At 47.2% G+C, this 18,095-nt stretch overlaps 1 protein-coding gene across 1 annotated transcript in view; it reads left to right on the top strand.

Annotated features, from left to right (window-relative positions):
- The first annotated feature begins 232 nt into the window (after positions 1-232).
- LOC140403203 (venom factor-like) overlaps positions 233-18,095 on the top strand; it is a 259,736-nt gene continuing 241,873 nt past the window's right edge. The window contains exons 1-5 of the mRNA XM_072490955.1: positions 233-407; positions 2,522-2,708; positions 15,633-15,795; positions 16,968-17,038; positions 17,969-18,063. Of these exons, the coding sequence (XP_072347056.1) occupies positions 340-407; positions 2,522-2,708; positions 15,633-15,795; positions 16,968-17,038; positions 17,969-18,063 (584 nt within the window). The 5' untranslated portion in view covers positions 233-339. The remainder of the gene's footprint in view (positions 408-2,521; positions 2,709-15,632; positions 15,796-16,967; positions 17,039-17,968; positions 18,064-18,095) is intronic.

Genomic DNA, 18,095 nt, shown 5'->3' with positions numbered 1-18,095 from the left:
GTATTCAGTCCTTGTCCTTTATCGGTTCTCGCGGGACTTTGTGTCAACATTTACATTGATGACGAATGTAGGCTCAAAATTCCAACCCTTATCTTAGTTAGCCAAGGTCAAAATTACTGGCAAAAAAACATCAGATGTCAAGAAATCTCTGCTTTTCCGGGATTTTCACCAGACCATTGGGTTTAAATTAACTCTTAATTAAACAAATGGATATGTGCATATCTTGAAGAGTAAACAGCAGTGCAGATTTACCAGTTGTTAAATATTAAAAGACCAGTGAAAAGACTAAAATAAAGAAATTGTTTTGAAAGATTTGTCCCAGTGAAGCAGTCTGTCATCATGAGGAGGACCGCTCTGCTACTTGCTGTGTTGGTCTTTGTTCCTCCACCGGCTCAATGTAACCCGCTGTAAGTATGAGGGAATGCTTTGAAATCATTGAATGTTTTAGATTAGACAGCTTACTAATGCGATCTTCAAAAAGGTGGGGGCTGGGTATCTCCCAGTTTCTTATGTGTCTCTCATACTTTGACTAACTTTCCAGTGCATTTTGAAGGATGCAGTGGTTTTTCACAAACTTTTTTACACCACTAATTGGATTGCACTTTCATAAAGGTGATGCAGGTATGGTGGGTCCATGGCCTGCTTTTTACCTGTTCCTCTGGGATTCTGTGGTCAGGTAATAGCCAGCTACCTCTTAGTAGTGAGGATCCTGCTGGATCCCTTTGTACATATGGAATGAAATATAATTCAAGTTTCCTCAGTTCCGGTGGCAATAAAATGAACCCATTGAGACACTGTTACTTGGAGGACAATCTTTGCCTGAATGCTCGCCAACATTTCAGATTGGTCTGAAGGAATGGCAATGAAACACAAAGTAAGTTGTTTGTTCTGAACAATCTCCCACTGTGGAGAGCGCTCCTCTCTCTTACCTTGGAGTGGAGCGTGCGATCAGGATTGCTTCTGGGTCCAAGTCTATTTTGAATCATAGAATCATAGAATTTACAGTGCAGCAGGAGGCTATTTGGCCCATCGAGTTTGCACCGGTCTTTGGAAAGAGCACCCTACTTAAGCCCATGCTTCACCCATCCCTGTAACCAGTGACCCCACCTAACCTTTTGGACATTAATGGGCAATTACACCTCGCCAATCCATCTAACCTGAGGCAACAGTGCTAACCACCGTGCCACCAATAAATAAGCAAGACATCATTTGGGATTTGAACACGGGACATCTCGCAAGCTCCCCATTATAGCACCCAAAGCGAGAACCATCCCTAGACCCACTTGATATTTTCAAAACTGCGATCTGAAAGCATTGGGTGACTGTGGGTATCAGGAGCATGGATAAAAGTTGGGTAAATGGAATTAGAGTAAATATCAGTCATGGTCCAACTTAATATCAGAAAGGGGTCAAAAGGCTAAACCACAGCCTCTGATGCCTGTTTAACCCCAAATGGCTTTTGACGGAGAGGGGATCCTGTTTCTGGGGATTGGAAATGGCAGTGCCAAATGTTAAATAAACAAGCAATGTATTGATCATCATTATGGCTCCTATCAATGTTTCAAATTTATTTCCTAGTAACTCTATCTACCTCTATTATTTGATGGGATGTGGTCAGCACTGGCAGAGGCACCATTTGTACCCACCCTCAATTGTCCTTGAGTTGCCACTCTGTGCTTGCTTGGCCATTTCAGAGGACAGTTAAGGGCCTGGCATCACATGTAGACCAGACTGGGTAAGGATGGCAGATTATTTTAACCAGATGGGACTTTACAACAATTGAGGATTATTTCTCTGTAATAACAGTCCAAATGAGAAACTAAGACTAATTTTCAAGTCCAGGGATTCAACGTACCATTGAAATCTCCGTTCACATTGTCGGCACTGGAAGACAACGGGTTGGATTCTCCGGTCGCCGATGCCGAAATTGTGTTCGGCGATTGGCCAGAGAATTACAGTTCCTGACCAAATCGGGGGGGACGGCGGCGCTTTCGCGATGCCATGTACCGACGGCCTCAGGACATTGCCTGAGGCCCGCCCCCGATGACCAGCAAGTTCCTGACGGCGTCCGTCGCGTGTGGTCTCATCTGTTGGGAACTCGGCGTGGCGGCTGCGGACTCAGTCCAGCGCAGCCACAGTTGGGGGAGGGCCGATCCGCGGGCAGGAGGGGACCTTATTAAGGGCTGGTGGCTCTGTGGGGGGTTGGCCGAGGCACGCGAGCCGCCCAAAGGGGGGCACTATTTTGCAGGCTGGGTCCGCTAGCGGCCTCTGCCCTGTAGCACGTCATGGACCCGGCAATTCTCCGTGCCATATCGGCAGCTAGAGCCGGGTTGTACAACATTTTTTCTGGCATAAAATGCCACCGTTCCCACGCAGGCATGGGGACATAGTCCCAGAATTGAAGAATCCAGCCCACCTTATCTGTTGACTAAATCAACCCTAAAACAATAGGGGACATTGATGGAAGAGCACCTTAATTCTTACTATTGACAAAATGTTTTTTGTTTACTTATTCTGACAGATACGTACTGACTGCTCCAAACATTATGCGAGTTGACAGCGAGGTAAATGTAGTCGTGGAAGCTCACAATATCAACTCAGACATAAGAGTTGATATTACGTTACATTTCTTCCCGACAGGTACCAACATATTTGGAAAGAGTAGAACTTTATTATCGAATCCTGGATATCTAACTATACCCGTTACGGTAAGTGAATCGAAAAATTAAATACTTACAGCAGTTCATTGAATTATTTCGCAGCTCAAAAATAACTGGCTTTATTTAGAATTACCTCTCAAACATTATCCTTAAATAATGTTCTGTTTAATAAAAGCGGATGCAAAAAGTGCAGGCCTGGCAGCATTGGTGGATAGACAAACAGAATGAACGTTCTAAGTCCAATAAGTCTTCTTCAGAACGGTGTGTTCAATGGTGCTCGCTGTTGTTAATCAAAAAATTGCCCTTAGTGTTGGGTGGGGTTACTGGGTTATGGGGATAGGGTGGGGTATGGGCTTGGGTAGGGTGCTCTTTCCAAGAGCTGGTGCAGTCTCGATGGGCCAAATGGCCCCCTTCCGCACTGTAAATTCTATGATTCTATGAAATTGTAGTGAGGGGGAATTGTGGATCACCTCAGGTTCCTGCTCTGTTGCAACTTGTCCCAAATCTCCTGGTGAGAATATGAAATTGTCGCATTCACACATTCGTTGACAATTAACTCACTGCAGAAAGTTATTGCTGGAACTTAAAATCAAACACACCTTTTGAATACTGAGGTATGTGACCCTGCATTGCCATTCAACCACTCCTGCCCAGGTACAGGTAACAATTTAAACTGAGGAGTTTTCGTCCTGCAGGTGTCATTAAAGGCGTGGGATTCTATGGATCCTTCTGTAGACTAAATGCTGTCTCCGATGGAGAAACGCGGGAACTGCATGCTGCCGTGAGAAGCACCGGCCAGGGGCGATTCATGGGCGGGATTCTCCAACCACCCGCCGGGTCGGAGAATCGCCGGGGGCTGGCGTGAATCCCGCCCCCGCCGGTTCCTGAATTCTCCTGCACCGGATATTCGGCGGGGGTGGGAATCGCGCCGCGCCGGTTGGCGGTCCCCCCCCCCCCCGGCGATTCTCCGGCCCGCGATGGGCCGAAGTCCCGCTGCTGGAAAGCCTGCCCCGCCGGCGAGAATCAAACCACCTCTCTTACCAGCGGGACAAGGCGGCGCGGGTGGGCTCCGGGGTCCTGGGTGGGGCACGGGGCGATGTGGCCCCGGGGGGTGCCCCCATGGTGGCCTGGCCCACGATCGGGGCCCACCGATCCGCGGGCAGGCCTGTGCCATGGGGGCACTCTTTTCCTTCCGCCTTCGCCATAGTCTCCATTATGGCGGAAGCGGAAGAGACCCCCTCCACTGCGCATGCGCGGGGATGCCGTGAGCAGCCGCTGACGCTCCCGCGCATGCGCCGCACGGCAAAGTCATTTCCGTGCCAGCTGGCGGGCACCAAAGACCTTTCCCACCAGCTGGCAGGGCATAAATCAGTCCGGCGCGGGCCTAGCCCCTCAAGGTGAGGGCTCGGCCCCACAAGATGTGGAGAATTCCGCAACTTTGGGGCGGCGCGATGCCGGACTGATTTGCGCCGTTTTTGGCGCCGGTCGGCGGACATGGCGCCGATTGCGGAGAATCCCTCCCCAGGTCATGCAAATTGGCCAGCACATAGCCCACATGCAGCCCCTCTGATTCTTGGCCCTGCAGGTGGCTGATTCGCAGTGGTTGGGATTCACGTTCAGAGCCTGACAAGCTGGAGCAGCTTTTAAGAGCTTCAATCAGCATAGACTGTCATTCCAGACAAGAAGATGGCAGCTAAGAGACCAGCACCAAGGTTCCTGGGCACAGAAATTGAATGCATGCTGGATGCTGTTGAGGAGAGGAAGGACGCCCTCTTCCAGAAGGTGAGCCCATGATCCTGAATGAAGCCTGGGATAAGGTGGCAGAGGTTGTGAGTACTGCCAGCATCACCTAGAGGATCGGCATGCAATGCCATCAGAAGATGAACGACCATCTGTGCCTCTGACATCACTCCCATCTGTCGTTGATCACATCTGCCTCCAATTCCTTAGAGGATTAGTTGCCTGCATGTTCCAGCGACCAACTTAAATGAGTATGACCCTGACCTATACAAGAAATCCACGTATGACCTCCGCAAAGCCATCCGAGATGCCAAGAGAGAATATCAGAACAAGGTAGAGTCAGAGATGAGCGTTACAGACGCTCGGCAGTTGAGGCAAGGCCGTAACAATATAACGGGCTACAAAGCGAAGCTGAGCAGCATCTCCAGCAGCAGCCCACCCCTCCCCAATGAACTCAATGCATTCTGTGCTCGGTTCGAGCAGGAAACCAACAATCCGCTGTTGAGTGCCTCAGCAGCCCATAACACACCCATACCCACCATCACTGCTTCTGAAGTCAGATCGACTTTCCTGAAAGTGAACCCTCGGAAGGCAACAAGTCCGGACGGGATCCCTGGTCATGAATTCAGAGCCTGTGCGGACCATAGAGTCATAGAGGTTTACAGCGCGAAAACAGGCCCTTCGGCCCAGCTGGTCCATGCCGCCCACCTTTTCACCACTAAGCTGGTCCCAATTGCCCGCATTTGGCCCATTACCCTCTATACCCAACTTTCCCATATAACTAAATGCTTTTTAAAAGACAAAATTGTACCCGCTTCTACTACTGCCTCTGGCAGTTCGTTCCAGACACTCACCACCCTCTGAAAACATTACCCCTCTGGAACCCATCTTACTTTAAATCTATGCCCTCTAGTTTTAGACTCCCCTACCTTTGGGAAAAGATGTTGACTATCTACCTTATCTATGCCCCTCATTATTTTGTAGACCTCTATAAGTTCACCCCTAAGCCTCCTACCTTCCAGAGAAAGTCCCAGTCTATCCAGCCTCTCCTTCAAACTCAAATCCCGGTAGCATCCTGGTAAGTCTTTTCTGCACTCTTTCTAATTTAATAAAATCCTTTATATAATAGGGTGACCAGAACTGTACATAGTATTCCAAGTGTGGCCTTACTAGTGTCTTGTACAACTTCATCAAGACGTCCCAACTCCTGTATTCAATGTTCTGACCAATGAAACCAAGCATGCCAAATGCTTTCTTCACCACCCTGTCCACCAGTGACTCAAGGAGCTGTGAACCTGTACTCCTAGATCTCTTTGTTAGATAACTCTCTCCAACGCCATACCATTGTCTGAATAGGTCCTGCCCAGATTCGATCTACCAAAATGTATTATCTCACATTTATCTAAATTAAACTCCATCTGCCATTCATCGGCCCACTGGCCTAATTTATGAAGATCCTGTTGCAATCCTAGATAACTTTCTTCACTGTCCAATATGCCACCAATCTTGATATCATCTGCAAACCTACTAACCATGCCTCCTAAATTCTCATCCAAATCATTAATATAAATAATAACAGTGGACACAGCATTGATTCCTGAGGCACACCGCTGGTCACAGGTCTCCAGTTTAAAAAAAAACCCTCTAAAACCACCCTTTGTCTTCTGTCATCAAGCCAATTTTGTATCCAATTGGCTACCTTACCCTGGATCCAGTGAGATTTAACCTTATGCAACAACATACCATGCAGTACCTTATCAAAGGCCTTGTTAAAGCCCTCAACTTTCTGACTGTAATTGATAATATGGAAAGATGTGTCATTTGAAACATGGAAGTCTGGCAATAGCTGGTCTGAGAGAAACAGGAGAGAATGTAGGGAAAGATCCCACGAAGGGTTAACAGCAGCTGCAAAGAGCAGGATTATAAAATGCAGATTCCTTCTTCCAAACAGGCTTAGCAAACAAACAGGATTTTTGTATGAAGCTAAAAACAATGGCTCACACCTTCATTGAAATTAACCATCTTAGTAAGCATCTGGAAAAGCATGGATGAGAGTTTCAGTTGAGTTAGGTGATAAATGTAATCCTTTCAAGTTATAACCAAGAGGATTTTTAGCATTACGCTAAAAGCAATGATTCACACCTTCATTGAAATAAAATCAGCAGATAGAAAGAATGACTAGGGGGTCAAATATATAGGTGTGAAGCTTTGCTGAAATCAGGTAAAATAAAGAAAACTGGAGACAACCTACAAGAACACAAATTAGACCCAAATCAAAGTCAAAATTATGAGCTGGGGACACAGTTCGATAATAAAACTATAGAAATGACAGGAATCAAAATTCACACCCCTCTTGAAATCAAAGCATTTTGAACATCACAAAGTACACAATGTAATCAGATCTACAGCTGGCAGATGTGTTCACGGACATCTTTAACCTGTCCCTACTCTGCTCCGAGGTCCCCAGCTGTTTCAAGAAGACCACCATTACACCGGTGCCAAAGAAGAACCAGGCAACGTGCCTCAATGACTACCGTCCGGTGGCCCTGACTTCAGTCGTAATGAAGTGCTTCGAGAGGTTGATCATGAAGCGCATCACCTCCAGACTCCCAGAATGCCTTGACCCACTGCAATTCGCATACCGCTGCAACCGGTCCACATCAGACACCATTTCCCTGGCTCTACACTCATCCCGAGAGCATCTTGAAAACAAGGACTCCTACATCAGACTCCTATTTATTGACTACTGGTCCGCCTTCCACACCATAATCCCAGCCAAGCTCATATCAAAGCTCCAGAACCGAGGACTTGGCTCCTCACTCTGCAATTGGACCCTCGACTTTCTAACCCACAGGCCACAATCAGTAAGAATAAACAACAACACCTCCTACACAATAGTCCTCAATACCGGGGCCCCGCAAGGCTGTGTACTTAGGCCCCTACTATGCTCCCCGTACACACACACAACTGCAGGGCAAAATTTGGTTCAAACTCCATCTACAAGTTTGCTGATGATACAACCATAGTGAGCTCGAATAACGACGGGTCCGAATACAGGACGGAGATGGAGAACTTAGAGGAGTGGTGTAGCGACAACAATCTCTCCCTCAATGTCAGCAAAACTAAAGGGCTGGTCATTGACTTCAGGAAGCAAAGTACTGTGCACACCCCTGTCAGCATCAACGGGGCCGAGGTGGAGTCCAAAAATCTGTCCTGGTCCACCCACGTCGACGCTACCACCAAGAAAGCACAACAGAGCCTATACTTCCTCAGGAAACTAAGGAAATGCGGCATGTCCACATTAACCCTTACCAACTTTTACAGGTGCACTATAGAGAGCATCCTATCGGGCTGCATCACAGCCTGGTGTGGCAACTGCTCGGCCCAGGACCGCAAGAAACTTCAGAGAGTCGTGAACACAGCCCAGTCCATCACACAAACCTGCCTTCCATCCATTGACTCCATCTACACCTCCCGCTGCCTGGGGAAAGCGGGCAGCATAATCAAAGACCCCCCTCCCACCTGGCTTACTCACTCTTCCAACTTCTTCCATCAGGCAGGAGATAGAAAAGTCTGAGAACAGACTCAAAAACAGCTTCTTCCCCGCTGTTACCAGACTCCTAAACGACCCTCTTATGGACTGACCTCATTAACTCTACACCCTGTATGCTTCACCCGATGCCGGTGTTATGTAGTTACATTGTATATGTTGTGTTGCCCTAATATGTATTTTCTTTTATTTTATTTTCAAGTACTTAATGATCTGTTGAGCTGCTCGCAGAAAAATACTTTTTACTGTACCTCGGTACACGTGACAATAAACAAGCACAAATCCAATCCCTTACAATCCACCCTCCACAAACCCCGAACACATGTATTGTCCTCTTTGACCAGCAGCCTTGCGCACACCTCCCACCATGTCCAAACCCCCATAAAACTTCCCAGTGTCTCACTATGTCCTTTCTGTGTCCCCTTGGATAAAGCGGCCCATAATCACTGGGAGCACGAGAAGACGGGAGTGAGAATCCCAGATATTTGGGTGAACATCCCCTCTGAGGAAAGGGCCCTGCAACTTGCAGGGGCTGAGCAGAGGGTAGTAGCTGGCATGGAGTTCGGCAGGCAGCGAACAAGTGAGAGTCCAATGCAACGCAGATGTCCCGATAGCAAGCGAGTCATCCCTCTCCCACAGACTAGTCCTAGCCAAGATCTCACCCCATGTCTTTTGTCTTGCAGGATGCCCCACAGATGAGGCCAGGACGTCCGGTGTCAGTGCCCTCATCCAGGCCTTCAGAGCACCCCGGAGCACAACTCGGGGGAAGACATCAAAATCTTGACACTACTTTCACCTGCACCACACACCATCGCAGAAATTATCACCTCAATGGGTAATGTTAGTGATCAGGCTTCTAGGTCAGCTCTCTTGAGGACTACACACACGCTACAGTACATCAGTTGGAGGCAGGCACTCTACAGGGAGCTGACGGTCGAGGGTTGCCCGATCCTAGGGAACAGCTGTCACCCAGAAAGATGTTGCATTTCTGGAAAAGATAATCCCATCACTGGTGCAGATGCAGAAGCTGAGCCAGAATCTACAGGAGGGAATGTCAGCAACATTGCAGTACCTGCAAGGACAGCTGGAGGAGGCAACTCGCCTTCAGGTGCAGGAGATGGTGCCAACAATGTGTGACACCCAGGTCAACACTGAAATGGTGGCTGCTGCGGTAGAAGGCTAGCGACACAACGTCAGAGTCATGTGTCAGGCTTGGGGCACACTGTGCTGTCCATGGCTGAGGCACAGGATAGGGGAGCACACCCAGTCACTGGCAGACATGTTCCAGGTGTAGATGGACATTGCTGTGGTGCTCCAGAGCCTGGCTCATTCGCAAACGGTCATGACTGATGGTATCGAGAACCCCGCGAGGCACGGTAACAGTTGTTAGCATTGTTTCTTCACAGCTCCAGGGTCCCAGGTTTGATTCCCGGCTTGGGTCACTGTCTGTGCGGAGTCTGCATGTTCTCCCTGTGTCTACGTGGGTTTCCTCCGGGTGCTCCGGTTTCCTCCCACAAGACCCGAAAGACGTGCTTGTTAGGTGAATTGGACATTCTAAATTCTCCCTCTGTGTACCCGAACAGGCACCGGAATGTGGCGACTAGGGGATTTTCACGGTAACTACATTGCAGTGTTAATGTAAGTCTACTTGTGATACTAATAAAGATTATGATTATAATCATCATTGTTAGGGAGCTAACTGACCTTAGCCAGTCACAGAGGGACATGTTACAGTTACAGAGGGACATGTCACAGTCATGGAAGAACATGACCAAGACTGTGAGGGACATGACCCAGTCTAAGTGCGCCATGGCTGAGAGCATCAAGACCATGGTTCAGACCAGGGTGGGCTTCCAGAACTGGCAACCCCTGGCGTCGGAGGGTCTCCTATGCTCACTCTGGCCTCCCCTCTGATCCATGGAGTATTCCAGGGGCGGTGAACACCCCAAGGGATGAGGAAGTGATGGTACCTATTCCGTGCCTCCCGCAGAGGAGGCGTTGGAACACCTGAGACCTTCTGAATGCCCCCCGCCTTCCACTGGGGCATCTCATGGGCAGCGGGCAGAACAGGGTGACCTGTGACACCCAAAGTTTGCACGGGCCCATCCAGGAGATATATTGGAGTGTCCCATCAGAGTGTTCCAGGCATCAGAGGCGCATCTTCAGAACGCCGATGCATCGCTCGATGATGCTCCTGGTTGCTGACTGAATGACATAATGGTTCTCCGCTTCTGTCTGGTATCTCCGCACAGGTGCCAGTATCCTTGACCTCAGCAGGTAACTCTTGTCGCCCACTAGCCAACTTCTCACCCGAGGGCATGCCTCGAAGGACAAGCAGCAACGATATATCTGTGACCTGATGCAGCACCGCCTTCACATCTCCTCCTCAGCCTTGTGGACAACTGACATTTGAGCCACACCAGCTGGCCCATGCCGTTCTGGGGCAGGCTCCTATTGTGCAGGTTCCATCCCGGAGGACACACCTGACCTGGTCCCTTGCAGCAAAGCCTGAGCCCCCTAACCCCTGCTGCCTTGAAGGGACTACTCATGGCATCTGGCCAGCGGCTGCTGTGCCCTTATGCTCCCTGGAGTGAAGTGGAGAGGGAAACACACGCACCTCCTTGCTCTCTCTCAAGGTCCATGGCGCGTGGTCCCCAGTTATAAGGACCAGTAGTGATTCGTGTCCGGGTGACTTCTCGCTGAGGGGTGGAGGATGGAGAAATCCCGGGAGGTGCCGCATTCAACTTTAATCTCAGTAATGATATTAAAATTATACAAATTAGTTGTGACCATTTTCACATCCTGATTACGCCATTTGGAACAGGCTGGGAGAATGGGAAACTCTTTTGCACTCAATGTAAATCCCTTTTCCGGGCTCTTCCGCAATTTTCCCGACACAGTGGGATTTGCGCCGGGTGTAACACAGCTGGAGAATTGCCCCCATAGGGTGGAACTCTCCCAAGCCCATGGCAGTGGGTTCGATGGTGGGCATGGGGGGCAAATTTGACGGCCGATGTGAAGCAAGTTTCGAATGACGTGGCATGCAGATATGGGCACCCACCTGAATAATACCTGAATAATTCAGAATTCAGGATGGGAATCGCCGGCAACATTGAAACCCATTTTCCAGCCTCGGAATGTTCCTGGAGATCCATCTTCATTCTCAGGTGGTCCACCTTCTTTCTTCAATGGTGGGTCTGTGATGTTGGGTGCCTTTTCAACATGGCACCCAGATACAGGCACACAGACTACACACCATCTTGGCCTGCCCCGCCACTGAATACGGCATGAAATACCCGGGTGCATAATTAATGAGGTCGGAGTCAGAGGATTCAGTCTGTTTTCCCGCCTGCCTTTGCCACGGGAAACATTGCCCGTTCGCACCTCCGCCACAGCACTTCGTCTTAAAATGGGAGAATTCCACCCATAGTAATTTATATTCTAGAATGTTTCCTTCGCCACACAAAGTGTCATCATTGATCTGAAAAGTTAGCTCTGTTTCTCAGATGTGTCGTGAATGAGTATTTTCAGGATTTTGTGTTTTGATTCTTCAAGATGCTTTGTGTTTTGATACACAAGGGCCGGGATTCTCCGAAATCCCGGCTAAGTGTTGACACCAGCGTCAAAACCGGCGCGAGCAGCTCAAACAGATCATTTAGGACATGAAAAGAAAATACATAATAGGGCAATAATTATGATCTCATTTAAACATGCAGGATCTGTGTAAACAGGATTCTCCTGGCTCCTGCAATTCTCCCACCCACCAGCGCAGCATAAAGCCAGTGCGAACCACTACCGCTCTCCACAAATGGAGACCAGACGCATTGCTCATATTGGGGGCCTCGAAGTCCATTGTAACAACCAGGTGGTTGGGGATTGGCACCTTGGCAGTGCCGGCAAGAATGAGTGGGTCTTTGCCAGCCAGAAGGAGGGGGGATAGCGGGGGCCGCGTGCCTGTGAGATTGGGATGCCTTATAAAAAGGGCTCCCTGATATCTGAGGAACCGGACATAGAACATAGAGCATAGAACGATACAGCGCAGTACAGGCCCTTCGGCCCACGAAAAACAAAAGCCATCTAGCCTACACTATGCCATTATCATCCATATGCTTATCCAATAAACTTTTAAATGCCCTCAATGTTGGCGAGTTCACTTCTGTTGCAGGTAGGGCATTCCACGGCCTCACCACTCTTTGCGTAAAGAACCTACCTCTGACCTCTGTCCTATATCTATCACCCCTTAGTTTAAGGCTATGACCCCTCGTGCTAGCCATTTCCATCCGCGGGAGAAGGCTCTCACTCTCCACCCTATCTAACCCCCTGATCATTTTGTATGCCTCTATTAAGTCTCCTCTTAACCTTCTTCTCTCTAACTAAAACAACCTCAAGTCCATCAGCCTTTCCTCATAAGATTTTCCCTCCGTACCAGGCAACATCCTGGTAAATCTCCTCTGCACCCGCTCCAAAGCTACCATGTCCTTCCTATAATGAGGTGACCAAAACTGTACGCAATACTCCAAATGCGGCCGTATCAGAGTTTTGTACAGCTGCAACATGACCTCATGACTCCGGAACTCAATCCCTCTACCAATAAAGGCCAACACTCCATAGGCCTTCTTCACAACCCTATCAACCTGGGTGGCAACTTTCAGGGATCTATGTACATGGACACCGAGATCACTCTGCTCATCCACACTTCCAAGAACTTTACCATTCGCCAAATATTTCGCATTCCTGTTATTCCTTCCAAAGTGAATCACCTCACACTTCTCTACATTAAACTCCATTTGCCACCTCTCAGCCCAGCTCTGCAGCTTATCTATGTCCTTCTGTAACCTGCAACATCCTTCCGCACTGTCGACAACACCACCGACTTTAGTGTCGTCTGCAAATTTACTCACCCACCCTTCTGCGCCCTCCTCTAGGTCATTTATAAAAATGACAAACAGCACCGGCCCCAGAACAGATCCTTGTGGTACGCCACTTGTAACTGAACTCCATTCTGAACATTTCCCATCAACCACCACCGTCTGTCTTCTTTCAGCTAGCCAATTTCTGATTCACATCTCTAAATTACCCTCAATCCCCAGCCTCCGTATTTTCTGCAATAGCCTACCGTGGGGAACCTTATCAAATGCTTTTCTGAAATCCATATACACTACATCAACTGCTCTACCCTCGTCTACCTGTTCAGTCACCTTCTCAAAGAACTCAATAAGGTTTGTGAGGCATGACCTACCCTTCACAAAGCCATGCTGACTATCCCTAATCATATTATTACTACCTAGATTATTATAAATCTTGTCTCTTATAATCCCCTCCAAGACTTTACCCACAACAGACGTGAGGCTCACCGGTCTATAGTTGCCGGGGTTGTCTCTACTCCCCTTCTTGAACAAAGGGACCACATTTGCTGTCCTCCAGTCCTCTGGCACTATTCCTGTAGCCAATGATGACATAAAAATCAAAGCCAAAGGCTCAGCAATCTCTTCCCCGGCTTCCCAGAGAATCCTAGGATAAATCCCATCAGGCCCCGGGGACTTATCTATTTTCAACCTGTCCAGAATTGCCAACACCTCTTCCCTACGTACCTCAATGCCATCTATTCTAATAGCCTGGGTCTCAGCATTCTCCTCCACAACATTCTCTTTTTCCTGAGTGAATACTGACGAAAAATATTCATTTAGTATCTCGCCTATCTCTTTAGACTCCACACACAACTTCCCATCCCTGTCCTTGACTGGCCCTACTCTTACCCTCGTCATTCTTTTATTCCTGACATACTTATCGAAAGCTTTTGGGTTTTCCTTGATCCTACCTGCCAAATACTTCTCATGTCCCCTCCTTGCTCGTCTTAGCTCTCTCTTTAGATCCTTCCTCGCTACCTTGTAACTATCAGGCGCCCCAACTGAAACTTCACACCTCATCTTCACATAGGCCTCCTTCTTCCTCTTAACAAGAGATTCCACTTCTTTGGTAAACCACGGTTCCCTCGCTCAACGCCTTCCTCCCTGCCTGACCGGTACGTACTTACCAAGAACACGCAGTAGCTGTTCCTTGAACAAGCTCCACATATCCAGTGTGCCCAACACTTGCGGCCTACTTCTCCAACCTATCCCCCCCAAGTCATGTCTAATGGCATCATAATTGCCCTTCCCCCAGCTATAACTCTTGCCCTGCGGGGTATACTTATCCCTTTCCATCACTAACGTAAACGTCACCGAATTGTGGTCACTGTCCCCAAAGTGCTCACCTGCCTCCAAATCTTACACCTGGCCTGGTTCATTACCCAAAACCAAATCCAATGTGGCCTCTCCTCTTGTTGGCCTGTCAACATATTGTGTCAGGAAACCCTCTTGCACACATTGTACAAAAAACGACCCATCTAATGTACTCGAACTATATCTTTTCCAGTCAATATTTGGAAAGTTAAAGTCTCCCCTAATAACTACCCTGTTACTTTCGCTCTTAACCAGAATCATCTTCGCCATCCTTTCCTCTACATCCCTAGAACTATTTGGAGGCCTATAGAAAACTCCCAACAGGATGACCTCTCCTTTCCTGTTTCTAACCTCAGCCCATACTACCTCGGAAGAAGAATCCCCATCTAGCATCCTCTCCGCCACCGTAATACTGTTCTTGACTAGCAGCGCCACACCTCCCCCTCTTTTGCCTCCTTCTCTGAGCTTACTAAAACACCTAAACCCCGGAACCTGCAACAACCATTCCTGTCCCTGCTCTATCCATGTCTCCGAAATGGCCACAACATCGAAGTCCCAGGTACCAACCCATGCTGCCAGTTCCCCTACCTTATTTCGTATACTCCTGGCATTGAAGTAGACACACTTCAGACCACCTACCTGAACACTGGCCCCCTCCTGCGAAGTCAAATCTGTGCTCCTGACCTCTATACTCTCAATCTCTCGTACCCTAAAACTACAATCCAGGTTCCCATGCCCCTGCTGCATTAGTATAAACCCCCCCAAAGAGCACTAGCAAATCTCCCCCCCAGGATATTTGTGCCCCTCAGGTTCAGATGTAGACCATCGTGTCTGTAGAGGTCCCACCTTCCCCAGAAAGAGCCCCAGTTATCCAGAAATATGAATCCCTCCCGCCTGCACCATCCCTGTAGCCACGTGTTTAATTGCTCTCTCTCTCCCTATTCCTCATCTCATTATCACATGGCACGGGCAACAACCCAGAGACAACAACTCTGTTTGTTCTCGTTCTGAGCTTCCATCCTAGCTCCCTGAAAGCCTGCTCAAATCTTGACATTTTCTACAAATTTCAAGCCATAACTGGTTCTGCACTTTGACCACCTAGGTCAGAGCATTATGCTTGATTCACGCTCTCAACTCCATGGAACATGGTTGAAGAATGCACACTACACAGGTGAAGCATACCAAGCTTAGTTCATCATTGCCTCTCTCCAACACTAATCCCACTTCCAAGATGAAAGCTGCAGTATCATAGGAACACCACATAGGGAATGACCTCTATGCTAGAATGAGAGACCCGATGACCATCTTAAATTCGACTTTATTATAATTAAAATAAGCTGTTCACTGTTGGAGACTTAAAGAATTCCCAAAGGCAACAGTTGGATGTTAAAGGAAGTGTTGGGAGCAATAGGATCAGCTGTACAATAACTACACTTATTTGAATATATGTTTCCCTTCCAGATACCCAGAAATAGAATTCCAAAAGATGGTCCGTTGCCCCAGTACGTAGTGTTGGGAGCAACATCAACAGAGTTTCAGTTGGAGAGAGTCATCCGTATTTCATATCAAATGGGACACATATTTATCCAGACTGATAAACCAATCTATACACCAACTCAAACTGGTAACTATAGCTGCAATGTTTCTGACATATCTCCAACACACAGGTAAGGTGTGCTGAATGCGCGTGGTGTGATAAATAGGGTGCCAAAGCCATAGCTCAGGGTGGCACAGTGGCCAGCACTGCTGCCTCAGAGGGACCCGAGTTCGATTCCAGCCTTAGGTGACTGCCTGTGCGGAGTTTGCATGTTCTCCCAACGTCTTTGTGGGTTTCACCCAGGTCTTTCGGTTTCCTCCCATAGTCCAAAGATGTGCAGGTTAAGTGGATTGGCCATAATCAATGTGTGGGGTTACAGGAATTGGACGGGGGAGGGTGTCTAAGTAGAGTGTTCTTTTGGAGGGTCGGTGCAGATCGATGGGCCAATAGTCTCCTTCTGCGCTGTAGGGATTCTAGGTTGAGGAATATTGGGGAATGGAAAATAGAACTCTTCCAATTTCAGGAATAACATTGTCTGCATTAAACACACTTCTTACCACCAAGTGTGGTACACGAACTGTCTTCTGCAAACAGTAATTGTTGCTGGCTCAATTTATACATTTCAAATTGGTTGAATTTGTGAACCAGAAGCATTAATCTAAGACAAGGAGGAGGAGTGGACCATTCTGTCTCCCGAGCCTGCTTCACCAATCAGTGTGATCATGTCTGATTTGCATCAACTCCACTTTCCTACCTCTCTCCCTGTGTCAGAACTAACACATTTGATGGACAATTTAAGATGTTAATTAGCAATAATAGGCAAATTCAATTAGGAATATAGCTTAAGATACAAAAATTAAAAACATGGCTGCAGCATTTTGAATTGTTGCCAGGATGTCAAGTGTAAGCTTTGGGCATCCTGTGGTTGTGAAAGGTGCTACAGAAATTTGCTTTTCTTCTTGTAAACTTTGTGTTTTCATCGTGTATAATTTTAAGGATTTGTTTTCTTTATGCCTACCTTTCAGTGATGTGGACATGCCGGCGTTGGACTGGGGTGAATCATTAGCTTTCGATGCTCCGAAAGCTAATGATTCGAAACAAACCTGTGGGACTTTAACCTGGTGTTGGAAGACTTCTTACTGTACCTTTTAATGTCAATTGCACGCTTCACTCATTTTAGAACACATAAGTAAAAATATTTAAAAGTTTATTGCGTAAGCCTATAATGTGGATTAATCATTGTTCCCTTTTATCTCTAGTTCATTACCGTTTACTCGCTGTGAACAATGACCTGAAACCTATGAGCGAAACCATTGTTGTTGATTTTACGGTAGGTTATATAGCATAACCAAAGTGAAATCTTTTTGTATCATGCTCACTATATTGAAATTTAGAGATTCTCGGTAGCACAATTTGTAAAGGTGAATGCAGCTGAACCGCACAGGTATCTATTTCAATCCCTGAACAATGTTGCGTTACCTGATCTCAAGCAGCATCACAACAACAACTTTCAGTTATTTAGTTGACATCCCAAAGCACTTCGCGGCAGCATTATTGAATAAAATATGAAGTTAAATCCACATGGGATGATGTTAGGGCAGGTGATGAGATAGGTTTTAAGATGCATTTTAAAGGAAGAGAGAGAGGTGATGTTCATGGAGGGAATTCAGCTTAACACCTGAATGTGCAACTGTGAATGATGGAATGACTAAAGTGGGAGATGTGCAAGAGGTCAGAATTGGAGGAATGCAAAGTTGAGCTACAAGGGCTGGAGATGGGGATTGTATTCCAATAATGTTTGCTGTTTAATCATGAGTGTAGATATTGAGCAAGAACATTATTAGACCAATGCTGTGGGCAGTCTGGCAATGCTCACGTGCAAACAGGAAAAATGACCATTGTGTGAGTTACCAGAAATAATCGAGATGCAATTTAAATAATTTATGGCAATGGCCAGGGGAGTGTACTTAGGCAGTGACATCTATAGTCACAAATTAACTGCTTCATTGGAATTATCAATTCAAGTTTGAGAAAAGAATGAAATGCTCATAATTCTGGTTTTGTTGAATCATAAGAATCAGGGATTTTCCTTTCGTTCATTACTAAATTATAAAGGAACTGGGAAAGAATGCTTTCATGAATCGCTACAAAATAGATTGAAAGTCTTGATAAATCAAAGATGCAAAACATTTTGGAACTCAGCCAAGCATTTCATTTTAGTCAGGGCAGAATACTTCTTCACAACAAATCTTTCTTTCAGAATCCACAAGGTATTATTGTGAAGAGGGATGAAGTACCTGCCAAAGGCTTTCCTGGCATCTCTGCAAGCGTCTATAAAATACCTGAGATTGTGAAGTAGGTGCAAACAATTCAGTACAATTAGAGAT

Source organism: Scyliorhinus torazame, chromosome 27 (genome assembly GCF_047496885.1).
Source record: "Scyliorhinus torazame isolate Kashiwa2021f chromosome 27, sScyTor2.1, whole genome shotgun sequence".
NCBI classification, from domain to species: Eukaryota; Metazoa; Chordata; class Chondrichthyes; order Carcharhiniformes; family Scyliorhinidae; genus Scyliorhinus; species Scyliorhinus torazame.
The sequence above is the reverse complement of the archived record's forward strand: the minus strand, read 5'-3'. Positions and strand labels throughout refer to the sequence as shown.